Below are 14,456 nucleotides of genomic sequence, written 5' to 3' on the forward strand. Positions count from 1 at the left end.
TTTCATTCATACCAGCAACCACCAATTTTCTTTTAACTTTTCTGACCACATGGGCTTCATACTCAGGTGTGCATGCATGAGGTTAAAAAAAAAACAGCAAAGTGGGAACCTGTGCCAAGTTCCTATTGCCGTTACACAATTTCACTGCCTGGATATTACTCTACGGAGAAGTCCTCACCACATTATGAATCACAGAGGACTTAACAGCAACCCCACATCTGTTTTCAATTTAGGTTAAACATACAGTTTCCCATTCCCCCCAAACAGTAGAAAGTTCCAGGGACAGCTGCTGTGGTATCATATTCTTTAGAAGGGAGAGAATGCTGGAGGTGATTGTCGATTTCTGAAATATGTGTTTATTTACAAATGCACCATCTGACTGTGGAAGAAGTAGACAAACACCCAGACAGTGGAAGCCTTTAAACCAGCTTCCGTTTACCAAAAGCAAAAAGCAGGCCTTGGAAACCCACCAGCCGGTAGCAAAGATACTCAGAGGAATTTTATCTCCACTATCTGCATCCTAGCTGTCTCACTTCTAGGTCCCCTTGGAAGCAAGTGATTTGTGTCATTGCTAGCAATCAACCACCCAAATCCATTGAAGAAACATCTTGTAAGTCATTGCTCTCCATACAGGAAAAATATTTGGCTGTGAGCTAAATAAAGACTAGGGGGAAATAATTTTCTGATTTGACAGCCATTACAGTTACTGCTGTGTACTTTCGTTTCCAGATTTCCCTTGAAATTAGCAGAGATGATGCAGCTGAACAATAACTGAAAACTCCTTTGGTTCTCTTTGGTGCCCTAGTGCAGGCATGTCAAACCTGCGGCCCTCCAGATGTTTTGGCCTACAACTCCCATGATCCCTAGCTAGCAGGACCAGTGCTTGGGGAAGATGGGAATTGTAATCCAAAACATCTGGAGGGCCGCAGGTTTGACATGCCTACCCTAGTGGGTTTCTGCCTTCTTCTAAATTGCCTTCATGGTCCTCTCACTCATTTGCCCACACGGCTGCTCAGCCTGTTGGCTGTGGAGATGTACAGCAGGGGTCCCCAAACTACGGCCCGCGGGCCGGATGCGGCCCAATCGGCCTCCCAATCCGGCCCGCGACGACCCCCGCCGCCCGCTGCCGCCGCCCGCTCTTACGGCGTGCGGGACGGCGACGATCAGAAAAATCGGCAAAAAATCGCCGAAAATCCATTTTGCGCATGCGTATGGGCCTCTCCCGACCCAGAAGAGGTCATTTCCGATGCACTTCCGGGTCGGGGGAGGCCCATACGCATGCGCACAAGCGATTTTCGGCGATTTTTTCCCCGCCCGTGTGCGTGTGCGCATGCGCACGGGCGCGCACTCCCCCGCCCTCCGGCCCGCTCCGCGCGCACTCCCCTGCCCTCCGGCCCGCCGCGTGGTCGGCGCGGCGGGCACCGGCCCACTGCGCGGTAAGTCTGGGGACCCCTGATGTACAGTATGTCACCTTGTTTGCACCTACCCAGGGTGTCCTTAGGCAGCACCACAAAATCGTTGCCAACCTCAAGGGGGTCCTCAAAGCCAATCAGATTAAATGGCAGCTTGGGGCAAATGAAGCTGAGGGCAGTGAAGACAATGAAGAAATACTCCTGAGAAGAGCAATACCAAAACATGGAAAATGCTTTTCAGTACACCTTTGGAAGCATGAATAAGGCAAGCTGTTCCAGCTTAGCCCTAATTGCTTTCTAATTCATAGCTGCCAAGTCTCCCGTTTTCCCCGGGAAATCCCTGTTTTTCCAGCTGTTCCTAGCTGAAAAAATGGATTTTTTTGTTTTCCCCTGGTTTATTCTGGCATGGCGGCCATTTTGGAACTGGGCGGAGCATGCTCACAAGCGACTTTTGATGCTGCTCTGCCCAGTTCCAAAATGGCTGCAGTGCGACTTCTGGCGCGGCGGCCATTTTGGAACTGGGCAAAGCAGCATCAAAAGTCACTTCTGAGCATGCTCCGCCCAGTTCCAAAATGGCGGCAGCGCTACTTCCGGTCTGCTATTTCCGGCCCGGTCCCTTATTTCTCTGACAGCAACTTGGCAGGTATGTTCTAATTGCATATGCCACCATGTGAAACAGGGAGGGGGAAGCGGTGGCCTCCAGATGTTGCTGGCCTACATCTTCCCACCTTCCCTAACCATCAGCCATGCTGGCTGTCCAACAAGGTTTCCATTCTAGGTGTAGCATAATGGATAAGGCTCCCTACTTGCTTTTTCTTCTCCTTTAATTGTTTACATTCCCTCCCTTTATACTTCTACAGAGGGTAGAACTGCATATTATATGTTGTTCCTTTAAAATAAAATAAAAAGTTGCTCTCCCGCACATCCTACCACCTTTTGTGTCATGCAGCCACTGAGGTTGCCATTTGAAGGGGAAAGTGTTAGGATCTCTTACTCTCAAGTAGGACCCTGGTAGAGACACATGCCCGGCTGGCATGTTCTCTCCCTCCTGGTCGATCGTTTGGGAGCTTCAAAAGCTTTCTCCAGCCCGAACATCACAGCGACTGATGCCAACTGACATCAGCACACTTACGGATCCGCAGAGTTTGCGCAGTTGCATAACCGAACTCAGTAGCACAGCATTTTGGTTAATCTATGTTTATTTACATATAAACACACACGGAGCACTGCAACATGGCTCCCTCTCTCTCTAGCATCAGACAGCAAAGAGAGTGAACAAAGGACAACAGTTCAGGAAACACAGTAACAGAAACATCCTGTTTCTGTCACTTCCCACTGTGTGGAGTCAAAACATACTCAGTCATGTGATAGACAACAATCTCATGAATGCAAACACGGGGAATGAATCTCTAAGAAAGAAAAAGTTGGTACTGTATGGGAAGAATGTGACTTCTGCTTTCCCGCTGAAAAATCACATATACCCTGAAGTTGTTCCTACCCTCAATGGAGAAAATGTATCTCTGTCTTCCCATTCCAATTTCAGCCTCAATAGATAACAGTGTGCAAAAGAAACGAGTAGAAATGGCCACAACGAACCTGTTCCATGGGATTTGAGCTTGGCTGTCTTTCTCTTAATAAAAGTCCTCTGAACTGTTCTTTAGTGTGTAACGTCAGTGGTTCAGGCAGGTTACCCTTTGGATTCTTGGCTTTTCTTTCTTCAACTAGCTTTTAATGCATCTTCGATTTCCACCACAGCCTTTCTGCACAGCAGCAAAGAAGCAGATTCAGAAATGGGTTCAACAAACCAAACTGCTTTTCATGCACGCACAGGGGGGGGGGAGAGAGTATTTTTTTCTAAGCTCGGTACTGTAGTGACTATGACATTAAAAACATAGACGCTGAATCAGAACAAAGACCTGTCTAGTCCAGAATCCCGTTGCCCACAGTGGCCAGCGAAAGCCTACAGGAAGCCCTTGAACAGGATGTGAAGTTTATCCTATTGTCCATCCTGAATCTTCTAGCATTCAGCTTAATTGGATGACCTCGTGTTATAATAATAATAATAATAATAATAATAATAATAATAATTTATTATTTATACCCCGCCCATCTGGCCGGGTTCCCCCAGCCACTCTGGGCGGCTTCCAAAAAAAACAGAAATTCTAAAATACAGAATTATAGTATTACCAGGGGGGGGGGGACCCCTATCCACGTTCTCTGTACCATGCATAATTTTATGCACCACTCTCATCTCCCCTCCTTACCTTTTTTTTTCTCCACTACTAAGATGGAACAAGTCTTTCCTCTTTCCTCCTTGATAATTGCCCTTTGGTTGACCCGTGATGGCAGCGTAAGCATAAAGGGGTATCTTTATGCTTCTGTATCCTGCCTTGCCAACCCATCCCACTTCACTGGCTTGGGGGCAATGGCAACTGGGGAAATCCCACTGGAGGCTTCTTTGAGAGGCTGTTTCGGCATCCCATGTGCTGAGGACCCCAGGAAATGGTGCCCGAGTCCTTAGTTCAGATGTCAGTCACTCTGGACTGGGTTGCTGCCAGAGTCTTGTCTCTCCTACACAGAATATGTGAGGTTTGTTGCTTTCTCTCTCTGATCCTGCATGTTGAAGGGACAAATGCCTCCTACAGCCAAAACACATTTTGCAAGGATTAGCTTTTCTTTTCTAATGAGCCACTGCCAGCGTCTCACCGTGGCCTGAAGGGCATTTAAAACTTAATAGCTCTATCTTGTTTAAGAACCATTGCTGGCTCATAAGAAAGGCTTTGAATGCTTGCTCACTAGGAAATCTTCCCAAACGGCATGAAATAGACTCATGTACACTCGATTGCTTTGAATGCATAGAGGAATGGACTAAATGGTGTCTTTCAGTTTTTCTGTTATTTTATATATGCAGTGTACTGTAATGGATCTTCAAATCAGTAGTGGGTGCATATAATCAGGACTGGAGGAAAGTGCTGAAGGCATCTTAGTATTAATATTCTCTTTACTGACCCTGGTGAGTTTGAGCCATCACACGTGACATGCAGTTAACACCCAGCAGTTCATTTAATTGGGATGGTGGAGCGGGAGGTGGGGAAACAGGGAAAACTGCAGTTTCCTGGGGGTTTCACAAAAGATCTGGGCTCAAAGTTCAGCAGTGCAGGCATCTACATTTACCGGCCAACAGGAGGCCTGCACAGTTTCAACATTGTGTTTGGCCTTCTTCTCAGGGTCTTTCCTATGGAACTACCTTGCCTAGCAACAATCCCAGGGCTACCTTTGTTTCCAAATCACTAGACTGAATCTTCTTTGCCTCCAAGTCCCCACTAGGGCTTCATCAGGCCCCACAGAGCTGATCTCAGGCTTTAGTCCTTTTTCTGTCTGTCTTTCTCTGCTTTCCCACCTTCTAGGTCATGGCAGGAAGTGCTGGGAAATGTATCCCCAAACTTGCGAGGGCAATTGGGGGGGGGGCTGACATTGCACATGCAATGTCATGTGGATGACTTCAGGACTTTGGGAGGAGCCAGGGGCGGAGTCAAATGCAGCGGCCACATGACTCAATGGCTGGCGGCTCCTCCTCTGACTCCTCTTGGTACCATCAGTAGCTTCAACCCTCCTTCCCCTAGGAGCCAGTGCCCCTGCTCCACAGTCCCACAATTCAGGAGGAAAACTGCATACAAAACTTTGTATCTTAGGAGAAATACACACTAAAACACTGACAAGGAGGACTATGAAAAGATGCATTTGCAAAGTGATGCAGAAAGGTGGTGAACTGAGGATTGGGGAAGTGAGAAACTGAGGAGAAACCCAAACTGATGGGTTCATCCATCCCTTACTGCAACAGACTTGATGTTTCACTGAAGTCTTGCATGCAGAGGTTAGGAGTTGAGGTGTACTTCGATGTTACGACAGTGCTGCTGTGTATCTCTCTGTGCCCTGATCTTTGTAACCCCTCTAGATAAGCACAATGTGTGATTTTCATCAGGACACTACAAGAAAGGGGGGAAAGACATGTAGCTGGCACAATTTTAGTCTGTTGTAGCAGTGGCATCAAAACAGAGTTTACATTGCACAAGTAAGTTGGATGTTCTCCATCATGCCTGCAAGGACCCCTGTAATACTGATATAAAGAGCTGCCCTTAAAGGGAGGACACACAAAGAGGCTGTTTTTCAATGGCAGAGGGGACAGCTGTGTCTGCATGCTTGGTAGGCAGCACTCCAGATAGCAGGGGGGGTGGCTAATCTGTGGCACTCCAGATGTTGGATGCTCCTATCATCTCTTGGCAGCCATTGATCTTGCTGGCTGGGGGACAGTTTTCATTCAAAATGTGGAGGGCTGCAGGTTAGCCACTCCTGACATAAAGCCATTGCATTTGTCATAGTGACTGTGCATGTACACCATCAGAAAAATTACCTTCTTATTGCAAGAGCAGTTAGATGCAGCTGGAAACGAAAGGATCAGGCAGTCAGATAGTTACTGTGCGTGCAATCACCGGGCGCCAATAGGGTAAGTGTGACATTCCTGTACTTGGTGGGCTGCTCTCTTAGTGAGTTGACATTTGTACATCCAAATTGTGATTCTTCATCTAGATAAACGTGTAATTTCCATTCAAGACATATGCTTTTGACTTTTTAAGAAAGAGAATCTATATAAGGCTTCATTTTTATGTTGTTACCCATTATTTGTTATATGCATGCTAAATCGATTCTTCTTCTTTTCTCTTTTCATGTGAATTTATCTGTGTAGATTTTATGTTCTCTTGACATTACTTTTCTTTACTGCTGCTTAACCTTACTTGAGCATTTAACTTTGTTTCTTTTCCTAATTTATGTTACCCTTCTTATGTTTATGGTGTGTATCATTTCTCCCCCAACAAATGCTAATAAAAGGCTATTTATAAAAGGATATGGTCCTTAAGATCTTTAAAAGCATTATGCATTGAAAACACATGGAGATTTTTGGGGGTGTCCTATGAAAAATCCTGGTTCAATAAGAAATGGTTATGCATGCCCTGTGATGTTTAGGATCTGTTGTCAGTGCAGATTCTGAGAGGCCCAATGCATCACATGGCCTGAATTAGGGGATATTGTAGCTGTAGGTATAAGCCCCCAGAAACACAGCCTCTTTATTTCCCTGTATTGTCATTGTGGGGAAAGTTTACAGTCTCTCAAGAGGCTGGGTGCCTTCTGGGTAGCTGAGAGGAATCTAATATTCAGTGTGAGCAGAGTTGATCAATCTTGGGGGGGGGAGTTATTAGTATAAGACACAATACTTTTTGCTCTCTGTAGCACTGGTTGAAGCCATCGTGTGCTATGAATACAAGTTGCTATGTGGCCTCCTGCCTGAGGAGATGTCAAGGGTCATCATGCCCCTTACAGCCATTTCCCAGGATATTTTGAAGAATAGCAGTGTTGGAAGAGTTCCTTGTGGATCAGAATTGGTTAAGTAGCAGGAAGCAGAGAGCAGGAATAAATGAACAGTTTTCCCAGTAGAGGGATGTAGAAAGTGGAAACCCTCACAAGGATTGGTCATGAGACCTATGCTATTTAACTTGAGTCATGAAAATTAATAAATAAAGGACCTCTCCAGACTGAGTCAATGGGTGGTAAAATGGCAAATGCAATTCAGTGAAAACAAGTATAAATCTATGCATGCCGGGGGGGGGGAGAATATTAACTTCACATATGTTCATGGTGACATGATAGGCATTTATAAAATTATGGATGTTCATGGATGTGGAGCTTGCCTTCATGGTAGTTTGCTGTCCGACTCATGCCTGTGTGCATGAGTTTAGGTTCTCTAAGAGTTTGGGCCTATCAGGGGTTCCTTTTAGTGGCTATACCATGCTTCCTTTCAGCAGGACCAAGAAGGGCTGAGTACCGTAATTCATGTTGGCAATTGGAGTTTGATGACACTCTGATTCCCCTCACCAAATATAAGACCCAATGGATAGACACTACCAGTGCGTGAGACTGTGGACGAGTCAGCTGATCACAAGAAATTAAATCTGTTTGGTCATTTTAAGTTTCAGGGGTTTTAATTTAAGTTTTTTAATTCTGTGTGGTGCATATTTGAGAGCCATTTTGAGACCTAGATATATATATATATATATTAAAAACAGGATATAATTTTAAAAAACAAATAAAATGAAACTTGGGGCAAGGAGGGAGGCACATAGCTCACAGCTGCTTTCAGAAAGTCAAGTCCCTGTTCCAGGATTTCAAAGTCCAGCATCCTGCCGGACACACAAAGACTGAGGCTGCCAATAGTCATGTAACAACTCTTTGAAAGCTTCCTCCATTGAGGCCTGTAGTCATATGGGGAAGCAAATCCCCTACATCTTGCCAACACCGTTGAGCTCAATGTTACCACCCTGCTGCTACAGCTGCTTAGAAATAAGAGGAAGCAGGGAGATGGTCGTGCTGAAGTTAATGTTCCAAAAGGGGCTAAATTAGTCTACGTATTACAGAAGACACTTCTGCTCTACCTTTGACCTTCAGTTTAACTTTGATGCTGTGCTAAGCACCGTTGAGACAGTTCAGTGTTTGAGAAGTGAACTAATAAATGAGATTGTTCCTCTTCTTATTTCTACCTCTTCTCTGAGTACCCATTTCTATGAATATCTGGAGGTTTCGGGAATAGCATTCCCCTTGTGATTAGAGGCACCACACAACTGTGCTTTTTAAACCCTGTAATCTAGCTCCTGGGAAGGAAGGGCAAGTCAGTTGTGCTCATCTTGCCTCAGAGAAAACCCCCCAAGTCATAGCTGCCAAGTTATCCCTTTTTTTAAGGGATTTTCCCTTATGCTGAATAGGCTTCCTCGCGAGAAAAGGGAAAACTTGGCAGCTATGCCCCAAGTTTTCCTACCAGAGGCAGAGTGGCAATTGGCTCCACTTGCCTCAAACATCAAGGCGGATAGTACGGAAGGCCTAAATATTTTGACACATGGGGCAGAAAATTATACAGGTGCCTCTCCCTGGGAGCAAACCATAATAAAATAGCTTATAATTTGCTCCCCTTCTATGAAATGCAAAGCCAGAGACTCTCTAGGGATAGAGTCAGCCCTGGCAGACCTACCTTCACCTTCCTTCAGGCCCCTGAAAAGAACAATGGTACTGGAATCATGGTCAGGAGAGGATGCTCATTCCAGGTGTCTAAAGACAACTTGAGAGCCAGTGTGGTGTAGTGGTTAAGAGCGGTAGACTCGTAATCTGGGGAACTGGGTTCGCGTCTCCGCTCCTCCACATGCAGCTGCTGGGTGACCTTGGGTTAGTCACACTTCTCTGAAGTCTCTCAGCCCCACCTACCTCACAGGGTGTCTGTTGTGGGGGAGGAGGGGAAAGGAGATTGCTAGCCGCTTTGAGACTCCTTCGGGTAGTGATAAAGCCGGATATCAAATCCAAACTCTTCTTTATCAGACAGGACATGGATGGGCAACATCAGGGAGGCCTCTGCCATAGAGTGCTCCTACATGCACACAGATTAGGTGTGTTTGTTTGTTTGTTATAATCCAGACAGATCCATTTAGATTAGGAATAGCCAATGGCTGCCCCCTAGATGCTGTTGGATTGCAATGCCCAAGCACCATGGATGATGGAAGTTATAATCCAACAACCTCTGGAGGGCATCACAGAATCTACTCTTCATTTAGATGGGTAACCAACCAGAGGTGTCTGGATAAAGGAAATTTATAAATAGTGGCAGCGTTGAAATCATGGATGCCTCCCCCCTCTTTTTGATAGTTCCCAAGGAGGTTAAGTTGCAATCCTATATCTGTTTACCTGTGAGTGAACTCTATTGAACACATAGAACACATATTTCTGAAGCGGCACACAACGAATTGTTCTGTTAGAGAGGCAAAAGCCACAAGGGCATAGCTAGGATTTATATTGGGGGGGCAGGACTTTTGTGGGGGGACGGGCAGAACTGAGCTATCTGAGATGTGATTAGTCAGTTATTTTTATTTATTTACTTGATTGGGAGGGGCAGCTGCCCCCCCCCAGCTAGGCCCATGAAAAGCCATTCTCAGCTTCAAATGGGTGCAAGATGTTCAGGAGGAGGGGGAAATTTGTGTGCCCTCCAAACAATAGTACGATGATCCACACAGATAGCTGTGGGCAGAACTTCCACATTCAGGTTGCAAATAGATCTAGTGATTGCAAGCAAATGAAGAAAAGAAGACTTATGAGTTAAACTACAGAAATGAATGATAAAGCATGTGATGGATTTTTCTGATCAGGGTGAACATTACCTACTGTATTCTGAGAAATCTGTTGCATTCTTTTGACACACATTCTGTTATTTTGCATGCACCACTGGCTGCATAAACAAATAAACAAAGCTAAAAAGAAAAAGAAACAGCCATAATTTGCATTACAACCTCAGAATAGTAGCTCTGGGAAGAATGCCTTGAGATAACCCTGGAATTTTATCATGTGGATGCCCAGGTAAGGTATTCATTGTGGAATTACATGATCATGCAGCTTTAAAGTTACATCTATCACGTAATTCCAAATGTCAACTGTTCATCAGTTTTGAACATGTGGGGTACTTGCAATTGCCGTTACGATTGGTATGAAAGTGCATGGTTTAGTTTCCAGTTGGGGCTTGGCCAGTATCTATCTATGTATGCCGGATTGGGATGCAAATGTAATATAAATTGGGCACAGGCACACTATAAGCTTATTGAATCAAGGAATTCAGAGAAAATAGGAAATTCAACATCAGTAGGTTGGGAAGAGTATCTCTTCTCAACCAAGGGAAGGACTAACAGTTGCCAATAAAGGTTAAATATAAACATCTTTTTGCTTGTTGTTTAAGCAGCCACCAATTAGACCAATATGGTGCTGCTCAGCAAAATAGCCTTGGATTTTTGTGAAACATTATACACTTGCCATTTCAAATGATGCAAAAACACAACTCGCACACATACAGGCACAACCAGATTGCCCTGAGCATCTGGGCAAAGCTGAGAACAGTTCTAATGTATTTGTAAGTGTACAACTCTTTGCCACACGAGTACAACAAAGCCAGGATTAAACAGGAGGCTTATTTTGCAGCCAAGTAGGACCCTTTGGCAGGGAAAGGATGTGGTGGGATTAACTATACTTACCTAGCCTGCTCTACCAGCTGCTCAGCGACCAGCTCTCCAACTGTCCTTGCAACCATTTGAAGTGTGCTGAATCAGCAAGTATGGCACCTGGGATTTTTTTCACCTGAAAGAGCCACAGCATAAGAAAGGTGTCCTCCCCACCCCCATACAGCCAATCTGGTACCCTCCTGATGGTTTGATCTACAGCTTCTATCAGGCCAAGCCAGCATGGCCATCTGGCTGGAACCGATGGGAGATGTCATCCCAAACATGATGTCACCATGGCCTTGCTAGGTGGGGCTGATGGGAGTTGTGGTCCAAAACATCTGGTGGGCACTAGGTTGGTGAAGTAGGCTGCTGAACTATCGCTGCCTTTCCTTCTCCTGCCTTTCCTGTCTGGTCACCGTGCCGACCTCTCAATCACTGAGCAATCTGGCCTGTTTTACCAAGTAACTGAGATATATTCACATCCTTGGCTTTCTTCCCTCCCTCTCCCTTTGTTTCTTCCTCCAGGGGAAGTCGCTGGCAGGCAAGCGCCTCACAGGCTTGATGCAATCCTCTTGACAGCATCATCTCAGCAAGCGGTTGCTGGCATCTCCGAAGGACAGCTGCACTCACTCAACCTCCTCCACGGCGGAAATATCATTTGGGGGCAAATGGGTCACTGTGTGTGTGCGCGCGCGTGTCTGTGTGTTTGTGTACGGCTGGGAGTGCAAACAATATGGGGAGAGAAAGAGACGGAAGGGAGCACAGGGAAGGAGAAGGAAACCACGAGGGAGAGTCTGGCCCACCAGAGGTTCCTCTTTTCATAGTTTACATCAACACTTTTCTTACTTGTACAGCTTTGTAATGGCACTGAGTTCTATCAAGAGAATTCTCTGTTTCTCGTTTGATTTCAGAGGAGCACAACTTGCTGTATGCAGGATGCCAACTCAGGCAGAGATTGGGGGGGGGGGACTATGGGTGTCATTTAATGTAGGGGCCCTAAGAGAAATCTTGATAAAGATTTGGTTGAGATCCATATTCGTAATGTAGGCGCTTTCTCACACTCATATCTCCTCCTCCTCCTCCTGCTGCTCCTGCTGCTGCATGTGTACAGGCAAAAATATCCATCTTCTGCATATCTTGATAGCCCTTTATTCTTCTTTGCCATGGATAATGGCTATTGCTGACTTGACAGTAACTTCTCAGATTTGGAATCCTTTCCGAAACCTGAAGAGGTGTTTTTTTCTCCACCTGAGAGAATAGTACACAGTACAGGTGTTGCCATCCTTGAGTGGAAATGCAGATTAAAGTAGGCAAAGGGGAATCGGAGCGAGAGGAAAGGGTGGTCCAAAATACCTTTCCTCCCTAGCCACAGAAAGAGCTCTTGCTGATCCTGCCACATGTCCCCTTTCATAGAACCGTTCAGGTCCAGTAAAATAATAATCGAAATTTCCCTAAGGATGGGAGGAAGAAATCAGTTTTACCACAATGAGATAGAAGATATATTATCACCCACTTTTTAAATAATGGTTCTAAAAGTGCTTTTTAGCTTCTTCACTCACTGTCGGCAATATCCGTCCAAAAATACATTTTGGGTTCCTCAGCTGCATAGAAAGGGGCAAAGCTACTGATTGCCAGCTCAGGATTTGGTCCATAAAGCCAGACTCTAAGCTTCCTGTGAGGGATCTGATTTCAGTAGAGCTGCTTTGCATTTTGCACAAGTGAAAATGTTGGCCCTGCTTTTTGGGCGATATGATCAAAATGTTATGCCAGGCCTGCACAGCTTCTGTAGCCCAAGCTTATAGGGTGGCCTGCCAAGTGTTTGGCAGCCTGTCTGTTGTTGCTTTGCAGTTCCAGGAAGGCAGCAAACATGGATGGTTTTCTGAACCCCTCACTATCTGTTGCACACGGCCAGTGGGCTGCATTCAAGTTTGTTGTATCACAAGTTGTGCTGGCCTGCTTTATGCACACATTCTGTAAAAAAAAACACCATCTTTGAAGAGGTGATATTGGATTGGGAAAGAAGTCTTGTCTTTGTTGTGTGGTTGCACTTTCGGCATACTTCTTCCCATTTTGTCTGTCTCACGATTTAGTAAAACAGAGTAAACCAAGCTGATGGGAGAATTTGAGACATCTCCCTGCACTTGTAGGAAGAAAGAGAGTCTGTGGTCATTTGTGCTAAAACAAATCCTAGTAGGGCTATTTATTTATTCCTGGACAGCTAAGTCGCAAACAAGTCTCTTTTGTAGAGAAAAGAAGAAATCAGTCCAAAACACTTTGGCTTGGAGGTGAATGGCTTTTTGCTCAATGTAATGGCATTTGAACATCTCTCACAATGTGGCAATAAGTGAGGATGGCTTGAAACTGTGTGATAACTCAGCTAGGTATCGAAATAATATGGCTGATTTCTCAGAATTGTTCTCAGTGCTCTGAGAAATGGGAGCACAGGGGAACTAGCTTAAAAAAAAGTAGTAAAAGGAGACAAAGTGCTACTTTAAGTGTGAACTAAAACAAGTTCAATCTGATTTGGACCTACTTAGCATCATAATGATGATCTAAGGCAATCTTCTCCAATACTGGGTCCCTGTCTGTTGTTGGACTCCAACTCCCATCATCCCCAAGCAGTATGGCAAATGCTGAGACATCTGGTCCAAGGATGAGGAAGGATAGTCTAAGTAGTGTTGATATTTTTGTGTAATACATATTTCATAATACATATGTTCATAAAAATCTTTCCACTTTAAATGCACATGAAGCTATTTTATTGGCAGTAGGTGGATATAAAGTATCATGAATTCTTAGCGTGGTGGGGAAAACATTCCTGTCCACCTTCTAGTACAAAAAGGCAATATGGGTAATTTTCTGTCAGACATTGTGCTACTGGTTCTTAGATGGACAAGTTATCATTATGTATGTTGATCCAGCACAGCACATTGCAGAATAACAGTGCCCCAAGGAGCTTACAATCTAAATTTATTGACAAGTGGGACAATAAAGGGTAGAGAGGAAGATGGAGTTGGGAGGAAACAAAGGGAGAACCACTTAGAACAAGAGGAATCAACCTTTTTGGACCAGGAACACATTTCAAATCCTGAGAGAATGTTGTGGGTGCCAGTCACAAAACGGCTGTTGTTAGGGCATTGCATAACTCAAAATGGCTGCCATGGGAGTGGCATGATGCACTTGTTGCCACTTACCCCCACACCGCCCCCAGGGCAACCTCATGCTGGTCCTGATTGTAGAGCTCATACAATATGGATTTTTTCACACTCCCATTTCTCCTCCTCTCTTTACCAAAGTACATCTCTCTCTCCTTTCCGCATAGACAATACCATTCAAACTCTTTCTTTCTCTGCGCAAGTGTATCTTTCTCACACACAGACCACACATAAACACAGAACACATATATATTCATCTCTCTCTCTCTCTCTCTCTCTCTCTCACACACACACACACACACACACACACACACACTATACCTGAGCAGTACCCCCTACATTCAGTCAAAAGAGCCTTATGCTATGCAATACCTGGCCTGTTGTTTAGGCATTTAAATGTGCTTATTCTGCATATTAGGTTTGGCGCAAGGTAGGAGAGCATTCCTAGCACAATAAATAAAGTTCAGTGTGATCTGATCCTGATTTCACTACACTGGTTACTGAAATGTCTGACTGCCTTCTGTGTAGAGAGATATATGTCTAGTAATAGGGGTTTTTTTTTCCTAACGAAAGGCAAAGCATGAGACACATTTGCTATTTGAAAAATCTGAACCATTTATTTTGACCACCCCACGTCCTCTCTTAATCTGTCTTCCCCACTCCTCAACCACAGTGATATTTAAACACAAGTCCTTCCTCAGCTTAGATCTTTCCCCATTTCCCACTCTTTCTCATGCATATTCATGCTATATTATTACTTCAAAACATTCCACTGGATATCACAGCTGGGCTCTTATGTGCCTGGTGAGTGC

General features: G+C 44.8%; 1 protein-coding gene across 2 annotated transcripts in view; it reads left to right on the forward strand.

The window, feature by feature from the left end:
- RGS6 (regulator of G protein signaling 6) overlaps window positions 1–13,848 on the forward strand; it is a 208,205-nt gene extending 194,357 nt beyond the window's left edge. The window contains exon 17 of one of the 2 annotated variants that reach the window (XM_060273710.2): window positions 11,015–13,848. In XM_060273710.2, coding sequence (XP_060129693.1) covers window positions 11,015–11,065 — 51 coding nt within the window. In that variant the 3' untranslated portion in view covers window positions 11,066–13,848. The remainder of the gene's footprint in view (window positions 1–11,014) is intronic. The other variant, XM_088670129.1, reaches the window with a different exon arrangement.
- The last annotated feature ends 608 nt before the right edge of the window (window positions 13,849–14,456 follow it).

The sequence above is a fragment of the Zootoca vivipara genome, chromosome 1 (genome assembly GCF_965207765.1).
Source record: "Zootoca vivipara chromosome 1, rZooViv2.hap1.1, whole genome shotgun sequence".
NCBI lineage: Eukaryota > Metazoa > Chordata > Lepidosauria > Squamata > Lacertidae > Zootoca > Zootoca vivipara.